The 19,949-nt window shown below is 44.7% G+C and overlaps 1 protein-coding gene across 2 annotated transcripts; it reads left to right on the plus strand.

Annotated features, from left to right (window-relative positions):
* Nucleotides 1–110: 110 nt before the first annotated feature.
* On the plus strand, nucleotides 111–18,647 carry hecw2a (HECT, C2 and WW domain containing E3 ubiquitin protein ligase 2a). Of its 2 annotated transcripts, none has more exons than XM_088414249.1 (30): nucleotides 111–246; nucleotides 2,847–3,423; nucleotides 4,411–4,518; nucleotides 5,080–5,174; nucleotides 5,293–5,359; nucleotides 5,555–5,724; nucleotides 6,457–6,596; nucleotides 6,688–6,788; nucleotides 6,949–7,769; nucleotides 8,108–8,399; nucleotides 8,558–8,650; nucleotides 8,982–9,132; nucleotides 9,577–9,683; nucleotides 9,751–9,875; nucleotides 10,313–10,498; nucleotides 10,914–11,048; nucleotides 11,497–11,620; nucleotides 11,697–11,793; nucleotides 11,865–11,948; nucleotides 12,297–12,382; nucleotides 12,462–12,582; nucleotides 12,956–13,069; nucleotides 13,257–13,409; nucleotides 13,478–13,576; nucleotides 13,739–13,868; nucleotides 14,096–14,242; nucleotides 14,352–14,466; nucleotides 14,797–14,882; nucleotides 15,324–15,436; nucleotides 16,168–18,647. In XM_088414249.1, the coding sequence occupies exons 2-30, from the start codon at nucleotides 3,045–3,047 to the stop codon at nucleotides 16,277–16,279; spliced, it is 4,551 nt and encodes a 1,516-aa protein (XP_088270375.1). In that variant the 5' UTR covers nucleotides 111–246; nucleotides 2,847–3,044; the 3' UTR covers nucleotides 16,280–18,647. The 2 variants fall into 2 exon arrangements, with proteins under 2 accessions (XP_088270375.1, XP_088270376.1); XM_088414250.1 differs by having other exon boundaries at nucleotides 11,515–11,620.
* Nucleotides 18,648–19,949: the final 1,302 nt, after the last annotated feature.

Consider the following 19,949-nt stretch of genomic DNA (forward strand, 5'->3'; position numbering starts at 1 on the left):
ATCCATCCCAGCTGTACGTGACACCCCCCCCCCCCCCCCCTTCCCAGGTTGCTGGCGGTTGGGCTGTGCGCGTGGGTGTGGGAGGGGCCGCAGCGACCGCGACTGCACCCCGCCCGTCTCGCCTCATTTGGACTGCGGGAATAACGAGCTGCAAGGAAGCAAGATGAACGAGCGTGAGCTCCATTCCTCAGTCCTCATCCTTCCCGCTGCCGCGTGCTCTTTTTTTCTTTTGCCTCTGCGTCAAAGGTAAGCGCGATGGCTCCCAGTTGCTGTATGCATGCATGCATGCGTCTCCTTGCAAAGCTGCTGCTGGAGCGTGGAAGGGAAAATGACGTAGGGAATTCCCACAGAAATCCAATAGTCATGCATGCATGCCTGCATGCATCCGGAGCATACAGGGATAGAGAATGATTAAAGTTGGCGGATCAAGTTGTTGTGTAATAACCATTTTAATCCCAGATGCACACCTACTTGACTTGTTTCACTGTCTTGCATATATTTATGAAAAATACAGTCATGAAGAGTGTGTGTGCATGCATGCGCAATGTAAACAAAGATAGCAGAGTAGCCAACCTGTGGATGAGCTGTCAGGGAATCATACGCCCCCCACCCCCAAAATAGTATCGGAACAGCGAGGCCTTGTCGGGGCTATCAAACTCATTTGAGTTCAGGGGCCACATTCCCCCCATTTTGATCTCAAGTGGGTCGCACCGTGTTCGCTCTCAGAAGCATTAGCAGCATCACGAGTGGCGATATGTTGGAGATGATTCCCTGAAATGATAATTGATATCATTATTACTATCGTTAGCGAATGTGACATTTTCGTGTCAGCCATTTTCAGCCCCTCTTTTTTCCATGTCGTGTCAAGGAGTGATTTATATCCACTGTTTAAATAGGGATGAACCAATCACTGGCTGAGATTATCGGTACCGATATTTTTGCATTGGATTGCCTTTTATTCGAAACTTGATGCCTGATATATCAATTCAAAACTATATAAACTTCAGGGAACTATTTATTAACATTTTCAGCTAACATTATAAGAGTAATTTGGAGAACTTGGTTTACTGCTGAATACTATAGAGAGCTATTAACTTGTTTAAGTTTTTATTTCACATTTTAGCTTCTGATGACCCTGGGAACTTTCTGAACTTTTTGCTAGAATTTTACAACAAAAATGTTAAGTGTTGAAATGTTTGGATTCTTTGAGAAAAATACATTTTGAATTAGATTTTTGTCTCCACCTGGGACGCCAGGGACGCCGTAACCCAGGGGCCCACTGTATTGTGGACAATGGAGTAATGTGCTCTGTCCTACTCATTTTTTTAAATTCTTCGCGGAATCACCTTGTGGGCCGATTTAAACCTCCTCGGGCCATACGTTTGACACCACTGGGTGAGAGTGATGCTTATAAAGTTGGTTTCAAGTCAGGGATAGTGTTTTAAATCCAGGTTCCCGACACTTGACTTCCAGGAAGTCTCGACTGCACTTTTTGAGGCCAGTTGGAATTATTCCTTTGTTTGCCAGTTAACAAACAGACATCCTTTTTCGCCACTCAGATAAATAAGCGGAAAGCTGATGGTGACCTCGAGTAGCTGTCGTCATCGTAAGTCATCGCAGAGTTTTGCTGGAAGATGTTCTGTTTTGCAGGTCGGTACGGGCGGCCCTCCGTGCCGACCTGCAAGCGAGCCCCGGAGAAAATCTCTACTCGCAAATATTGTCGTCTTGCTCTTCCGCCTTCCAAAATCGCTGTGTATAACAGCAGCCACCTCTCACGGCAGGGTTCAATGACCTTTGGTAGAGCCGCGGCGTGTGCGCGCTCCCCAAGGTGCCCGTTCTGTCGTGTAATAAAGTGCTGCAGTCACCTCCGCCAAGGCACAGAGGGGTCCCTCGGCCTCACACACACACTCACAGCAGATGGCCAGAAATGAGGCACAGCGGTGCAATTCATTAGCTTTCAATCAATACCGCACAAAAGCAGTTAGGGTTAGCCACTCAAAGACAGAGTTAGGGTTTTCCAGTTTAGTTTCCAAATGGTTTCAAGACAGGCTTATGCTTCAAAAAGCAAATGTTTATGGTTTCAACTTACGGTTAACAACTCTTAAGCAACCAAACTAAACCAACAAGGTTCATGGTTCATTTTGGGGTTCACGCCTCGTTTTCCAACAAGGAAATGGGGTTGCAGAGTATGGTTTCAAGTCCATTTGGGGTTTCAAACAGGGCACTGAAGCAAATTTGAATTTCAAGTCAGCGCTAGACTTTCAAACAAGGGCTGAGGTAGGAATTTATGATTTCAAGGGAGATACCGGAAGCAACATTATAATAGCCAGAGATTTGGCTAAAACAGAGTGATACTGCACCATTTCCTATGCGCTACACTGCAAGCATTTTTTTTTCAGAATGCTGATTCAAATTCCTATTTATGCAGCTTCTGTGACCTCATAGTTTTGAAAATACCTGAAGATGCGAGGGTGCATGAGTCATATTGCAAAAGACACATACAGAATAGAATAGACATATATCTACTATCAAACCACTTTATAATGACTAGGCATGTGACAATAATTCTCTACAATATTTCTTCAAGCCGCGTGGTTGTTTCGCTATCTTTCAGTGGCTTTCATTTTTTGAATGGACTGTCAACCTACTGACCTCACAAACATGAACACTCTTCCAGGTGTCTCATGAACATTATTCTCATAGTTACAGTGGCCCTATTTTTAGACTCCCTCCTGTCATTTTCCCAGAATCAATTTGTAATCCGCACTGGAATGGAGATTAAACGTGGAAGCGGTCCAGATTGAGAATGATTTTTTAGCGACTGAGTGTTACTCTCTTGTGTCCAGGTACTGATTGACTGACTTTCCGAGCACCATAAAGGCAAAGAAGCTCTGTTCCAATGGGGGAACTCTCATTCTCACTCAACCCATACAAAAGGCTCGCTCAAAAAGCGTCGTATTTAGTCGGGAGTCAGCGTCACGCGTCCTGACTTCAGAGACGGCCGTTTTCCTCGCTGAACAGCGTCATCGGAGTCAAGATCCAATATGCGTCCGTCCCTCGCCACCGCCGTCCTCCCGGCCAGGACCCGCAGCCACAACCCGCCCAATTTGGCCGTGGGGGGCCGCGAGCACCTGTCGGCCCCCCGCAGGCGCAGCCCCAATTTGCGGCATACCCTCAGTCCAGAGAACCTGCGCAGCCTGGCAGAGAGGGGCGGGACTTCGCTGGAGACCGTGGCCATGGTGGGTGGGCCCGTCAGCCTGCCCCGCGCCAACAGCGACACTGATCTGGTAAGCTCGCAGACCAGGTCTTCGTTGACCGCCTCCACCCTGGACTTCACACTGAACCGGGGTCAGACCCTTGTCATATCCTGGGACATCAAGGAGGAGGTGGACGCCACTGACTGGATCGGACTGTACCATATCGGTAAGATGATGATTTTGGTGATGATAAGTTTCACTACCAGCCAATTAAAATTGGTTCTGTGACATCTATAGCCGTCAATGGCAGTAAAGTAATGTTAGTACAGTCATATATTCACTTATTAAAATGGGTCTTTGATGGCCCTCGGTGGCAGCATATGTGTTAAAAACATCGACAAGCAAACAAGTAGGAGGACGCTAATGGAGAAGAGGAGATGCTACCTGTGATGCTAACTGGGCTGGCATATTCCTTACCAGTTGGTATAAGGAATTCTGCTTACAGGGAAGAACGAGTGAGTGCTGAACAAGGCTATCGGGCTCTCAATGTCTCTGACGGGGCTGAAAAGTAATACTTGAGTAAAAGTGTCCAACAGGCGCATTTGTTATTAAGACTCTGCATTCCCTTCCAAAAGGATTGGGACACTGAGGCCAAGTCCTCTACTGTTGTTTGATCAGATGCACAACTTGGAAGATTGCTTCAATTTTAGATGTTCACTCTGTGAAAGCGACACAGGTTAACCTACATGAAAATCTGCGCGCTATCTATGGATGAAATCAAGAATTTCTGTTCTGTGGCCGAAAGAGATCGAGGAAAACATCAGGTGCCATCAGGTCACTTGATATTGATTATATGGCTGCAGGACTTCATTACCTACACCAAGGTCTTAACACCCTACCACCTTTCTTGACTAAGCAGACATTCAATGATGCCTTCCCTCAGATCGTTTTGGCTCCTCATTGATCCAAGCATTAACTATGTCAGCAAGTTCGACTGTTGCTTTGTTTGAGCATGTATCCCTGAAGCAAAGAATATAGTAGATGAATGGATGAATATGGCTTATGGATGGATGGGTGGATGGAAAGAAATATAAACTAGAATCTAAATGAATGGCCTCTATAGTATTTGCATGTCAGACTGTTCTTTTTACTATTCCTGGAAATGTCAACATGGCCTGGACAAATTAGTGTGGGGCTGTACTGTACTCTCCAGATGAGACCAGTCCATCAAATGTGTGGGACTGTAAGAACCGAGGTGTGAACGGTACCCAGAAGGGTCAGATCGTTTGGAGGCTGGAAGCCGGGCCCTACTTCATGGAACGTGAGTAACTGTCATTCTCAGACCTGAACAATACTGATATTTTTTTTTACTCACATGACAGGACATGCGAAAAGGTTTCAAGGAACCATGCCTGTATTTGAACATGAAATCAGACTTTTTTCCTCATATTGCCATTTTAGGTGAATTCTAGTCAGATACACTTTTAAAAAGTTAGTGGAAAAACAGCTCCAGACACCAGTTTCGCCATTTGACAAGACATTGGGACAAAAAAAGTCTCAAAGACCCAAACCTGGAATTAAAAATTGTCCATCTTGGTCAAATTCTAAACACCATACATTGTTAGAAGATGTGAGTGGGGGTTCAACCAATCAATGAATCATTTTTGTGGATATCTACATTAAAAAAAAGACCTATGGCCTTTAAACACAACCTCAGACATTCTAAATACAATTAGCCTTTTGTTACGAATTTTCAGGGTTTGCATTTGGGCGAGTTTCTCCACTGAGATTAACCCAAATGAGCCATAAGCAGAAAAGAGGGTGTATGTTCTTGCGCAACTCTGCACGCAGCAGCAATTCCTTTTCCAAACTCTACACACAGCGGAGACCAGGATCTGTTTCAAGTACTACCACGGAGTGAGCGGAGCCCTCAGGGCGACGACCCCCTGCATCACTGTGAAGAATACAGCTGTCCTGGTGTGTGACCTATGTGGATGACCCCAACCCCCACAATTTCACAAGTTCCAAATTCAAGTCTTTGGCCATATTTCAAATATAACTATTGTTCTTGTCATTTTTTTTCTTTTTTTTCAAGGTTGAGGGCCTCGCGGAGCAGGTGGGTGTCGAACATCCTCGGAAACTGATCAGCTTCACACTGACAGGTGGGCTAACCGGTCATATTTTTCTTTGTTTTATTTCTGTAAATCCTCAAAGAAAAAAAGACAGCTGTACAGTAATAAATACCCCAAAACTGCTCATTAAAGTGTTCCGTTTTTGTGGTTTAGGCACTGAAACCTTGCCAAACAGCCACAGAGCGTGATACAAATATGTTCGACTACAGTGTTTCGTGCTTACAGATCTGCGTGCCAGCGGCCTGAAGAAAGGCATGTTCTTCCACCCGGATCCGTACCTCAAGATGTCCATCCACCCTGGGAAAAGGAGCGTCTTCCCTGTTTTCAGTCACCATGGACAGGAACGCCGCTCGGCCATCATTGCCAACACCGTCAATCCGGTTTGGCATGGAGAGGTCACTATGATGTCCTCTAACCCCAAACCGAAACAAACCAACCGTAACACTAAGCCTAAAGCTTTGTTCGTCACCATACAGTAATGAAAGGCTAATCTAACGGTAGTTTTAAACCCAAACAATAGCCCTTGAATCCACAATCCTAACGCCTAAATTGTTCTCCTTAACCTAACACCCAAATCCCTTCCCAGTCCTAACCCTTAAACTTTAATCTACTGTTCCCTAGCCCAAGTGTCTCTAGAACCCCAAACTCCCAACCCATCAGTTTAGTTACAGCCACATTATAGTAAGGGGCACGCCAACTCTGAGACACTAACCCAAACCTTAACATGAACCCTATTTCTTCCTAATCCGGGGCAATCCAAATCCAGTCCGCGAGAGCCACAATTCAACTTGTTTTCAATGTTTCACTTCTACCAACACACCCGATTCAAGTAATTTGCTCATCAGCATGCGTCGCTAAATCCTGATAACAACCCTGTTCATTTGAATCAGGTGTGTTGGTTGAAGAGAAACATCAAAAACAAGATGGATTGTGGCAAGCCCCAGACCTGACTATATTCTATAACAGTTAATCATGGGTACCCATACCCTCTAACCATACCTTGTAATTTGAACACCAAGCCTCCGATTCAGTTGATCGCATGCCAAAACCCCCAATCCATAGCCCTGTATCCCCAAACCATAACCAAACCTCAATCCCAGCCTAAGACAATGTGTCTTTTTTTCCAGAAATATACATTTGTAGCGCTGATGACGGACATCCTATACATCGAGGTGAAGGACAAGTTTGCCAAAAGTCGACCCATCATCAAGCGCTTTCTTGGCCAATTGGCCATCCCCGTGCAGCGTCTTATTGAGAAAATACCTGGGTAAGCATCCACGGGTCTACTGTGGTAGTACTGCACCATAAAGCAACAATGACATAAACTCATAGATAACTCCTGTGTTTCAATGTCTCAGAGTCCAGCCCGTGACTTTTCCCTTGTGCCGACGCCTGCCCACAGAACATGTCAGCGGGCAGCTGCAGTTCAAAGTTGAACTCACCTCTACTGGACCTGATGGTGAGAATTTAGGGACCAAGACTTTTTTGTGAACAGGACCTGCACCCAATATTAATATTGCCCGTCCTAAATGTCTCACAATCTCTGTTGAACGTTGTGTCAAACCAATCGTACTACCCTTGAAAGTAAACGGCTCACAGATCGTGTTACTCCTGCCCAGGTGCCTCCCCAGATTCCATCACTGGCCTTTCTACCTTCAATGGCGCTCCGGGGACGCCTTCTGATGACGAGGATCTTCCTCATCACCTTCCAGGAGTGGTTTCAGCAGGGCCCTCCCCAACCGGATTGCAGAGTTCTCAAGGTATCTGGGAAGGGGGGGCAACGGCAGCGGCCTACCCAGAAAAGCAGCTGCTGCTCGTCAGACCCGGACCAAGGTTTTTGGAAGGTCAGGAGTTGCTCCAAAGATCTCTCAGCGAGGGCCTGGATGCTATCGAAGCCCCCAAGGGTCCCGGGGAAAGGCCACTGGGCGCAGCCTCGCCAAAATTGCGCTCCAGCTTCCCCACGCACACACGTCTCAGTGCCATGCTGCACATTGACTCAGACGAGGATGATGAGCGTTCCGGCTTTGGGGAAATGCCCCCTTTGCCGCCATCTCCTTTGCTACTTAATGGGGATCCTCCCGATATTGGCGGTCCACGTGAAGACGAGCCATCTACCGAGCTGCAGTTGGCCTTGGAGCAATATGGGGATGAAGGACCAGAGGCTGCCACTCAAGAGACAGCCCGAGTGGACCTGCAGGTGGAGGCCGGTCAGGAACAGGATGACATTCTGGAGGTGGAGGTCTTCTCCGAGGCGGAGGAAGCTCTGTTCACAGAGGCGGCTTCTCACAATGCTTCGCCAGAGAGTGGGGGGGCACTTGAGGTAAATAGAGAACTGACCGAAGAGCCTTCTTCAGAGGTGGACTCGTGCTCCATGGTCACAGCCCCACAGACGGTGGTGTTTTCCTCAGAAAGTTGTCCAGTCACATTGACCACAGCTGTGGTGAGTTCTTGGTTGTCTTCAAAATCACTTATCACCTGCTCTTTTACTGTTTTTCACACCATTTTGCTTGTTGAACTTAGTAGACACACTGCATTACGTACACTTTGGTCCAAATATTTAGTGATTTTCCTTAGGTTTGTCAGCATAAGACTTCAGATTCTAGCAAAATGTCTACTTTGACACAAAATGGCCAACTTCTGCACACTATCAAGCAGAGAGCCTGTTTTATAGCTATGGCCATCCAATTTCCCATTGTAAAACTTATGTTGATGGTTGAATTTGGGGGTACCCCTAAAATAATGTACTGTATGACGTTTACGCTTGTGGTGACCTCGTAGAAAGCAGAGGAAGGGGCCAATGCAGCCATCGATCCAGGGGGGGAAGGGATCGGTGGCACCCCGCCATCCAGTCCGCCTGCAGACAGTGAGGGTGGCAGGGTAAGTGTTTATCCAGAGGTTGAAATAGAAGCAAGCTCGGCTTTGAAGTCCGAGGTGCAAGGCGTGCGGAAGCTAAGTCTGCAGGCGGTTGGCGGCGCAGCCGAAGAACCGGACGGCGACGAGTCAAAGCCGCACGAGGAGACGGGCTCTGCCGAGTCTGAGCAAGTTACTACAGAAACAGATGGAGAGGAAGGTATGGTGAGGTCTGTTCACTTTTTCTTTGCATCTCAAACTGTTGTCAAACTAAATCCTAACCGACTGACATTAGCACTCAAACTTAAGCTGAACGAGTTTAGAACGAGAGCTGCACTGAAACTCGGTTTATGTATACGGTCGTTTGTCTGGGCCCAGGTACACCTGTCAACGGTCATCCTGTTCGGTCGCTTCCATCCGTACGTCATGATATTCATCGTTACCAACGAGTGGATGAGCCTCTACCACCCAGTAAGTCTTGATGTACTTGGAAGTGTCCACACAACTTAGCATTTGTCGCCATTTTATGCCATCTGTTGAGGATAAGTATGCCTGACAAGGCAAGATCATGTCCATTCAAAGTGAAAAACCCTGGTATTTGTGTGAACCAAAATAGACACCTTCTTGTTCGATATCAGGCAAGAATTTTTGGGTTGGCTCTGACCATCCATATCCATTGTAATTTGTGTCCATTTCTACTCAACTTTCTATCTTTAAAGAAAAATTATCAACTTGCTATTCAAATAAATGGTGGCATGCGTCCTGAGGGCTTTTTGAGCATTTTCTCACTGCTTGTGTTCAGACTGGGAAGCACGGATCGATAGTCACGGCAGGATCTTTTTTGTGGACCACGTGAACAGGACCACCACATGGCAACGGCCCACTGGACCCCCCGCGCCACAAGGCCTGACCCGGTCCAACTCTATTCAGCAGATGGAGCAACTCAACCGCAGGTGAAAGTTGACACAACTAAATGATTGTACAGCCACTGGTGTCTTGGTTTTACTTTCACCCACTAATAAACACTCATCTATAATCATACGTCAAACATCTTGAATACATAATCGAGAGAGAAAAAAGAGATTTTGCAATTAAAAAAAAATCTTATCAGCTTTATCTCTTGGATATGGCTTTAAAAAACGTTCTCACCTATGGGATTTTACTGATTGTTTCTGCCTGTGTCTTACTAAGGATCCAAAAATTGCCTCCCAGATTTGATCACAGACATTCCTTTTAAGGATGTTTAACAGAAACTCGGAAGCAGGGTGGTCAAACTCATTTTAGCTCAGGAGACACATGGAGGAAAATCCACAGAATTCTTAATTGTGCCGGACTGCTAAAATTATTTAATTTTTATTTAATTATTATAAAATTTACTGTATCATTGGCCCAATCAGATATCAGAGCATCAGAAGGACCATAACCAACAGTGACAGAGCGGAGGAAAGCACTGCTGACCTGCTTCCTGAACCAGAAGCTGAACTGATTCCCCAATCCATTTCAGGTCCGTATAAACACACATGACGGATTGACACCGTACTTACGTCCATCATTTTCTTGTTTTTTCGTAGAATACAGACGAGACAGTGTCGTGGGTCACTCCAACAGTCGTTCCCGTCTGTCCTTGCTGCTCCAGTCGCCCAGCGCCAAGTTCCTCTGCAGTCCTGACTTCTTTACTGTGCTGCATTCTAACCCCGTCAGTGTCCTCTGCTGCATAACTCTCATGTTTGTCATCCAATATGGAAAATATCATCATGTCCTCAATTTGTCTCTGCGCGAAGGTGGTCCCAAACCATGCTTCTTCTTCTACTTTTTCTTCCTCTTCTTATTCCTCTTTTCTTCTTCCTCCTCCACCTTCCCTTCAATTCAAGTCGACCTCAACACCTGAATTAACTCAGTGTCTGCTTCAAACCAAAACAGCTAGTTGAGTTTTGGTCCCAAATGTACAGACATATTCACGTCTATACATTTGTTTCTCCAAACTGTTGAAGGTTTGTGCATATTGAGGCCTAATAACAGGAATCAAATTGTCAGACTTTGATCAATTGTAAGCTTGAGCTCTGCAGGGGTAAAAATAGAATTGTCTGAGTGAGGCATCCACTCTAATAGATTGTATCTGTCTCTCTCGGCCAGAGTGCCTACCGCATGTTTACGAGCAACACCTGCCTGAAGCATATGATCAGCAAGGTGCGGCGCGACGCTCACTACTTTGAGCGCTACCAGCACAACCGGGACCTGGTCACCTTCCTCAACATGTTCTCCAACAAGCAGCTAGAGCTTCCCCGGGGATGGGAAATGAAGCACGACCATACCGGAAAGGTGGGTGAAAGGAAACTATTAAATTCCCTTGTTGCGTTGGCTCTGTGTTGTGATTGAGTGTCTTTGATACTGTTTAAGCCGGTAAAATGCATGTTGTAAAATGGTTAAGTCTGGAGATTGACTTCCACGTCTTGGCCCTGATGAAATCCTTTGTTATTTCCGTATCGTAACTCGCTGTGTCCTCGTCCCGTGGAAGGGGATACCGAAGGTTAACTAACACTCACTGTAAAAAAGGAACTCATACCACAGTTGTTGATCGATATTTCTCAAGCACTTTTCCCCGGGTGCTCTCAGATTCCAAAAACATTTAAAATGTCATCTCGACAGGCCTCACTATTTCAATACTTTTGAAGGTTGGGAGTACACAGGTATGTGGTGCTTGACCCCTAAAAGTGTTTGCGTCTGTTCCCCTCAGCCCTTTTTTGTGGATCACAACTGTCGCTCCACAACCTTCATCGACCCGCGGTTGCCTCTCCAGAGTTCTCGCTCCACCGGGCTGCTGGCCCACCGCCAGCACCTAAGCCGCCAACGAAGCCACAGCGCCGGCGAGGTAAAATTACCTAAATTTTAAAAATGAAAAAATAGTCCCGCCCTGACATGGAAATTTACCATATTTCTCCATGTACAAGTCAAATTTTTTCCCATCACTTTCAACCCCCGTATTGGAGGGCGTCGACTTATACCCGAATAACTAAAAAAATGTTTTTGAATAACATTGTTCCGAATGCAAAATAAGTAATATGTCATTTACAGGGCTAAAATAATTATATATACCACTAATTTGATAAAGAATGCATTAGTGTGTTTGCACTTTCATGTGCACTTTTCGTCAAGCGACCCCGAAAAGTCAGGTCACTCGGTCGGGTGTCTACTCAGCTCAGTTTTATTTATAGAGCATCTAGAGCATCGCCTGTTTCCCTCAGAGAAAGAATATAGCGAGCGACTTGTGTCACTACTGCGCACGGGTGTCAGAACCCGGATGCGACCTGAACCTTCAGTGGCTCCTTTTGCCACAGGTGGCCGACGACTCCCGGCAAAGCAACCCACCTGCCGTGCCGAGACCTTCCAGCACCTTCAGTGGCTCCAGTCGCTCCAGCCAGTACCACGATGTGGTGCCCGTGGGTAAGTGGGACCGAAACAGCGCGTCTGTCCACAGCCGAGCGCAGGTGCCATGCTCTCTCTCAATGTCGCCCTCTAGCGTACAACGACAAGATCGTGGCCTTCCTCAGGCAGCCCAACGTCTTTGAGGTCCTGCAGGAGAGACAACCAGAGCTTGCCAGGAATAACTCGCTCAAGTGTGTCTCGTCATCATCGCTAACCGTCGATCCGGTGACGGAGGCCTTAGTAGTCGTTTTTGTGCTTGCAGGGAGAAGGTGCAGTTCATTCGCAGTGAGGGAGCGATTGGCCTGGCTCGCCTCTCCGGGGACGCCGATCTGGTCATGCTGCTCAGGTAGGTTCCCTGCACTTTTATTCATGATCAAAATGAGAAAATCTCAATGGTATCGTAAACGTTGAAGTATTATTTTTAGATATGGGTTAAATATATAAATGATTTATTAACTGAGATTTTATTTGCTCACATACACTTGATACACATTCTAAAAGCAGTGCAGTCAAAAACGACACAATTATGGGTCAAAAAAGGTTCAAGTCAATATATGGGTGAATTGAACCCGGATTTTTGGTTTGTTTTCTACTAGACAACCCCCCCAAAAAATGTACAATGGACTTTCCTTAATATGTATACATGTGTGTAAAGACAGAATTGAGATGTATGTTTGTTTGTTTTTCTCTGCAGCTTATTTGAAGAGGAGGTGATGTCATATGTGCCACCTCTACTCCATCCCAATTACAGCCTCTCCTCGTCACCTCAGAGTTCCCCGGGTGAGAGAATACTCACAGCAGTAACGAATTCTTCAGCCCTTTGACCATATAGTCTGTTTTTCTGTCCTTTCTCTGCTAGGCACCCAACGAGCCAATGCACGCGCTCCGGCACCCTACAAACGAGATTTTGAGGCCAAGCTGAGAAACTTCTATCGGAAATTAGAGACAAAAGGATATGGACAAGGACCTGGGAAAGTCAAGTATGTGGAAATTTACATTTATATACTGTACATCGTATACATATACGAATGCATACATATTTACATCATATTGCTAAAATTGCATTGTTTTTTTCCCCTTCACGACCCAGGTATTAGTAAAGTTTCAACCTCAAAGGTCTCAAGACTACGTACAGAAGCATGTGATTGTTATGCAATATTACAAACAACCTGATCATGCCATCTTAATATGCCATGTATTATGCAACATGGTGTATTTTTGTTGTATGAGGACGAAAGAAGGAAAGGCTTCAATGCTTCGATTTTTTTACACACTGGGGGGTATTTTTGCACATGCGGGTTTCATTGTAGAGGGGTTTTACTGTATTGACCTTTTGTGTGTGCGCACGCACAGGCTCATCATACGGCGGGACCACCTTCTGGAAGATGCCTTTAACCAAATCATGTGTTACTCCCGCAAGGACCTGCAGAGGAGCAAACTATACGTCAGCTTTGTCGGCGAGGACGGGTGAGGACAAATGACAATTTCATCAAGCGCTGGCGAGTTTCCGTCCAGCAGGAATGAAAGTCTCTGATGTCATGATGATATATATATATATATATATATATATATATATATATATATATATATATATATGTGTATATATACTTCTAAATATATATATATATATATATATTTTTTTTTTGGGTGGCAGGCTGGACTACAGCGGCCCCTCCAGAGAGTTCTTCTTTCTGGTGTCCAGAGAGCTTTTCAACCCTTACTACGGCCTATTTGAATATTCGGCCAATGACACGTACACGGTCCAAATCAGCCCCATGTCTGCCTTTGTGGATAACCACCACGAATGGTGAGACCCTGACTTTTTGCACGTGTAGCTTCCATCTAATTGAAAGGTGCCACTTGCGTGCTTGGCAGGTTTCGTTTCAGCGGGCGCATCCTGGGACTGGCTTTGGTTCATCAGTATTTGCTGGATGCCTTCTTTACACGGCCGTTCTACAAGGGGCTGCTACGCATGTACGTCCCGCGACCACACACGCCTTTGGGGTGTTTTATAATTGTCATATTTTAGCCTCGCAACTCTTTATGGTATTTAGAGTAGCTTTACTTTAAAGGTGCATAATTTGGGGGATTTTTTTATGATGGCTTTCTCTTTTACTTTTTGGTCGCATTCTGCAGATCATGTGATCTGAGTGACCTGGAGTTTCTGGACGAGGAATTCCACCAGAGCCTGCAGTGGATGAAGGACAACGACATCGAGGACATGCTGGACCTCACATTTACGGTCAACGAGGAGGTCTTTGGACAGGTGTGTACTGTATGTTGTAGCTAACAACTAACAGCTACTGTCAAACACAAATTTGCGCTCGTCAATAATAAACGGAACATTAGTCCCCCCAAATTTGTGCAAGCATAACTCATCCAAAAGTTACGTTGGTTGAAAGGGGATTGGCCAAAAGCTCCAAAAATTGTGCAGGGTAAATTACCTAATCTCACAATCAGTCAACGTCTTCAAGTTCTAGTATGGCGTTGCAGATCACGGAGAGGGAGCTGAAACCCGGCGGGGCCGGCATCCCCGTGTCGGAGAAGAACAAGAAGGAGTATATCGAGCGCATGGTCAAATGGCGCATCGAGAGGGGCGTGGCTCAGCAGACAGAGAGCCTGGTCCGAGGCTTTTATGAGGTACACGTGACTTTACATGAGCACAAAACTTCCATGTGAGTGAACTTTTGAAACTAAACATTCTGGCTTGTTATTGTAATTTGTTCTGCTGTATTTGCACGTCGTTCAGGTGGTGGACGTTCGACTGGTGTCAGTGTTTGACGCCAGGGAGCTGGAATTGGTGATCGCTGGCACAGCCGAGATCGACCTGGCGGACTGGAGGAACAACACTGAGTACAGAGGAGGTCAGTTTCACAACTGCAAAACGCTCATCGAAATCTTGGCTCCGCTTTGGTTTAGCTGAGAAAATGCGTCTGAAAAAATTGTTTTTAAATCACAGAAAACAATTATTTAAAATGATACATTTTATTCAATTCAAGGAGGAAGTAAGAAATGAGTCCGTCGAGGCTCTTTTAAACGACGCATCGACCGACAGACGGAAGACGGGCAGCCTTTAAATATTGTAGACGAAAAAGTCACGATGAAGGGATGAGACGACTGCTTATTTGTTATTCCTCTGACTCATGCCTCGCCATCATCCGCTCCTCCCCTTCATTCCTCCCTCCCTCCGGCAGGTTACCATGACAACCACATAGTGATACGCTGGTTCTGGGCAGCTGTGGAGAGGTTCAACAATGAGCAGAGGCTGCGACTGCTGCAGGTAGGGCACGTGGACATGCACATGTGCAACTGCTGCCACCCTCTGGCTGTTATTCTGTACTCTCACTAAAAACGAAATATTTGAATGACGACTGCACTGCCATGGGCATTCTAGCACACTTATTTCAAACGCAAGGTGTGGCCTGCTGAACCATTTTATGTGGCCAGTGAAAGCTTGCTGATTCAATCGCTAAATTAGCATCCATTACGTCTAACATTAAATTTAACGTACTTCAAATCCCAACCATAAAAACTTGGATTGTGGACAATAAATCATATAAATACAGTATTACCCATAGTTCCACAGTTTCAGATGAATTTACCCAAATTTGCACGGGTGAAAGTTGATAGTACAAGCGCAGATGGCTCTTTGACTGGCAGCGATAGCCATCAAAATGTTCTCCATCCTTTTTCCACCATTCTCGAATGTTCCCATTTGTAGTTTGTGACAGGCACGTCCAGCATTCCTTATGAAGGCTTTGCCTCGCTACGCGGGAGCAACGGACCTCGCAGGTTCTGTGTCGAGAAGTGGGGAAAAATTACCTCCTTACCCAGGTACGATCACAGTCCTGCAACGCAACGCAACACCATGTTTCCACAATTGGACATATGAAAACGTGTCCAGCTCACATGCATGAAACTGATTGAAAGTTGTCAATCTTGTTTTGGAGTAACTATTCTGAGTGAATTCCAAGCTTTGCGTTTAGATATATAGTCGCAAAAGCCCTCAACACCAGTTTTAAGGCTCAACATACAATTGGGATGCCTTGTCTGTCATAACAGGATTTGCCGAATGGTACAGGATGTCTGCCATTTTGTTTTGGAGCAGGCGACATTGTTGAAATAGAGGGCTTATCTTTGTTAGAGATTTAGAAAAAAAAAAAAAAAAAAAAGGGACATAAGATCCACAAGAAGCAGAATATTAAGATGAATAGGAAGCATTTTTGTTTTTACCATCAAGAAATTTGAAGCTTTGAAACAAATCCGACAGGGACACCAGTCCCGCCAATCAACACAAAACATTTGTGGACCTGTCTCATGCTGAAATCTGAACAGGAAGTTGACCATTTTGATTTTTAGCTCCAAGCAGAAGCGCGTCTGCCACAGATGGACCAAACGTAATTGAAAAAATGTTTTGGCAAAGCTGTCTCATGCGAGCAAAACACCAAACTCACTAAATTTCTATTACCTCTACTACCATCTACGGTAGAACTCTCCAAGAAAGAAAAACTCGCTCAGCAATGCCTCCAGGAAAGTAGAGACATGTTTATGTGTATGTTCTTCAGAGCGCACACCTGCTTCAATCGGCTGGACCTGCCACCCTATCCTTCCTTCTCTATGCTCTACGAGAAGCTGGTGACGGCCGTGGAGGAGACCAGCACCTTCGGTCTGGAGTGACCCACCCCCCTTTGATCATCCCGACGAAGAGATAAGAATCCCGCAAAGGGATTTTCAAACGCGACATGGTGATACTTGACTGATTTCTTGAGTGAACTCCAATTGCTTTATTGGATTCACTCTTTGTCCTTCTGCACCTTAAAGCGAGACAATGAAGAACCCTTCCTGGACCTCAAAACTGTGTCTGCTAAATTCATGCCAAAATCACATTTTCTTCATCGCACATGGATAAATGACGTTTTAGACATTTCTGCTATAGTGGAGGAGATAGATAACACGGAGAAAGACACATTTGCTTGAGGACTGAATGGACTTTGTAACCCTCCTGTTATGTCTCGCCCCCTTTTGGTTTTTCCTTGCCCCGAAAACTCTCCAAAAATCAGCAAGTGCACGAATCTTCCTCGAAGTGTTTGCATTTTAGAGGTCCCAAACATGATCCCCTCAGTGCTCACGCACTTGTGGCTAGAGCCTGATGTTTTATCGGGGAACTTGGGATGGGAGTTAACCACACCTTTAATTGCGGGATTGGGACAGAACAGTTTTTGTTTGAAGCTGATGGTACTTTGATGCTTTTACATTATTTGAAAATCGTCCCTCAACATCAATTTCACTGATCAACACTGAATTGTGTGGATGTGTCCACCCTAACTGGACATAGGTCAACAGAAACAGCAGGGCAGCCATTTTGCTTTTAATTCTAAACATCATAATTTGCTAGCGAGTTAGTCCAAATCATCCCCAAATAAATTAACAGTTTCACTGATGGAAACAAAATTGAGTGGACATGTCCATCCTGACGGGACACATGTAAAAGTTTGTAGTGCACATGTCCGAACTTGAATAGGAAGTCAGCCATTTTGGTTTATGTCAAGCAAATTCAAGGCTTCTTCTAAATGGGTTCCCATCAAGCTTTGTTCCTTTTGAAATTTGCAGGAATAGTTTCATATCCCCTCGACATACCAGGAGGGTTAAATCGAGACACACATCCTGACGTGACTTTGGACTCATTTCAAGATGGTGGCCGCCACCAAAAGCAAAGACACGCCATCTATCAGGTGCACTTTCCTACAAAGCAATGGACTGTACGCTCCTCTGCACGGATGTTTACTACCCCCACAACACCTCTCAGTCCCCATAGAAATTCAGTGTCCCTCTCATCAAAACTGGTCCACTCATACATGTCATGGCCAAGCGTTGAAGCCCGCCCACCCGCAGGTATGCACAGGAAGACGTGAATGTATTCCAAATGTGACTGAATGTACGACTGAATCACAAGCCACGACTGGAAGTTCACATACGAGAAGCCGGATTTGGGCGGGGCTGGTTTGTTGTGTTTCTGCTGGTGTCGGCTTTTCCCTGGCTATCTTAGGAGTTGCTCAAAAGGAGGTGAAGTTAGTGGTTAAAACAGTGTCCTGTTTACAGCCGGCTGGTGTCACATAAGAACAAAACTCGTCCCCTCCACCAAGTTGGTCCACTTGGACCAATGCTCAACCTGACGCGCGACTCGTGTGACTCATAAATCCACGCCACTCACTACTTTTGCCTTGGCCGCATGCGATTAACAGACTGTTGCGTTCACAAGTCAAAGCCCTTTTGCCGCCGTCAATTCCCTGGCCTTTTTTTTTTTTTTTTTTGATAAGGGGGTGCATGCAAAGTGAAAGCTTAGTGTACACGCAAATATTGTGGCGCTAGAGCAGCAGAGCTGAGGCTAGACTAGCGCCGAGCCAAATAAGTCCACGCGCAAGACTTTTCTATCCCGTCGTGCATGCAGTGGTTCTCGGTCGGCTCTGTGAGCTACGCCGGGTGCCGGAAAACCTGTGATGGCGTCGTCTTCTTGCTTGATATTGCATGCTCAACTATTGCGAGACACTGACTGTCCTTACTAGCTTTTTTCTGCATGAGGATATTGTTGTCAAAAAAACAAAAAACAAAGAGATGGAAATGAATTGATGTTTTTTTTTTTTCTTCATAGTGGAAATCACTGTCACGAGCTCCTCGTGTTTGAGCTGGTCGTAGCCATTGGTGGAAGTTGAAAGAGATGAGTGCTACATAGCTAGTAGTCGGCATAAGTCACTTTGAATGAGCTCTGGGAATGTGCAATGTAGTTTGAATGTGTCTAGTATGGCATGTTACCCCAAAAACGCCACTTTCCACGCGTGTTCCGCCTATCTTAGTAATAGGTCGATTGTTCCGGTTCATCGCTTGTGAAACGCAGATGAACCAATAGGGCTGTTTTGACAAAAAAAGAGAAAAAATACAAAAACACATGTATGTGTACCATGTGTGCAGTCATGTTTTGTATATAACTGTAAATGTACAGCCTATCTGTCCTGTTGTGTGTATAAATATATATTTTGCACTGAATGTACCTAAGGAGCTCCAGAAGTCGAGCATTGGTCTCACTCATTTTTTTTCAAATTCCTGTTTTTTACTTTGAATTTTCATCTTTTTCCATTTAACTTAATTGCAGTTTAGTTTTGGGCATGTCAAGCTTAGCAGCCCCAAATGCCATTTTGCCTTAGCAATGTGGAAATATGGTGGGCGTGTCTTTTCGGACTACACCTAACAAAAAGGATCAAGGACATCTGTTTGAAAACTCTTAAATATTTGCCACTTTTCTTGGAGTCACTATTTTAGTGAATTTGGTTGTTTCTGGGGTCCTTCAAAGATTTGACCCAAATTTTGCTCGATGTTTAATAAATTTGAACCCCATGAACAGACAAAAGTAAATTGCAAAACATTTGAGTTTGCGTCATGGCGCGTGGGTGCAGCATGCCAGTGAAGAAGCATCATGACTCGACAAAAGAACAGGAAGCCAATGACTTACATGGGCATAGGTGTGCCATGGCCTCTTTGTTGATGCTTGCTGGTACAATATAATTTTTTTCATACTATTTTTATTATTATATGTCTTCTTATATCATGTGAAACGTGTTCATATACAAAACTAAAATCGTTGAATATTTGTTTAACAATGAAGATAGTTTTGAATATGCCATTCTCAACCTATGTATAAATCTTGTCATCTGCAGTTGACAGTCAACAATTTATAACTGATAAAGTAAGAATTATTTTGCCAATTATCCACACACTAGGATGGCTGGTGCCTATCCCGGCTGTCTGTGGGCAGTAGGCAGGGGACAGTAGTTGAATATGTTTTAATATTTAAATTTTAGTTTTAAATCAAACGGAAGAACTGCCACAAGAAAAGCCACAGAAGTACAACATTTGTTTTTAATATTCAATTGGTCTACTTCACATGCCCCGTAATGAGCATTAATAAAGATACAGTACATTAACAGCGCGACCACCCAGTTTAAATTTAATCAATGAATATGTTCAAGTTTTTGAATAACCAAAAAAAAAAAATCAACCCCTTTATTGAGTCACACCGAAAGTTAATAATAGTAAACAACCCAATGAATAACTTAAAAGTTATATATTTAGACAGCTTGCTGTCACATTTACGTATTAAAGACTCAAGCGTTTTCAAAAAACAATACTTGTATCATAATAAATTTAAGTTTTGATTGCTAGTTGGAAAAAACATACACATTAATTCATTTGTATTCATTACTGTCGATTTCAGTTGTGTTTTTAGTTTTAAATTTTTCAAATGTGTTGTAAAAATTTGGTTTGTATCCGTTTCCGGTTTTTTCCCCGTTCAAAT

The sequence above is a fragment of the Hippichthys cyanospilos genome, chromosome 5 (genome assembly GCF_059441005.1).
Source record: "Hippichthys cyanospilos isolate Australia breed blue-spotted pipefish chromosome 5, RoL_Hcya_1.0, whole genome shotgun sequence".
Classification (NCBI taxonomy): Eukaryota; Metazoa; Chordata; class Actinopteri; order Syngnathiformes; family Syngnathidae; genus Hippichthys; species Hippichthys cyanospilos.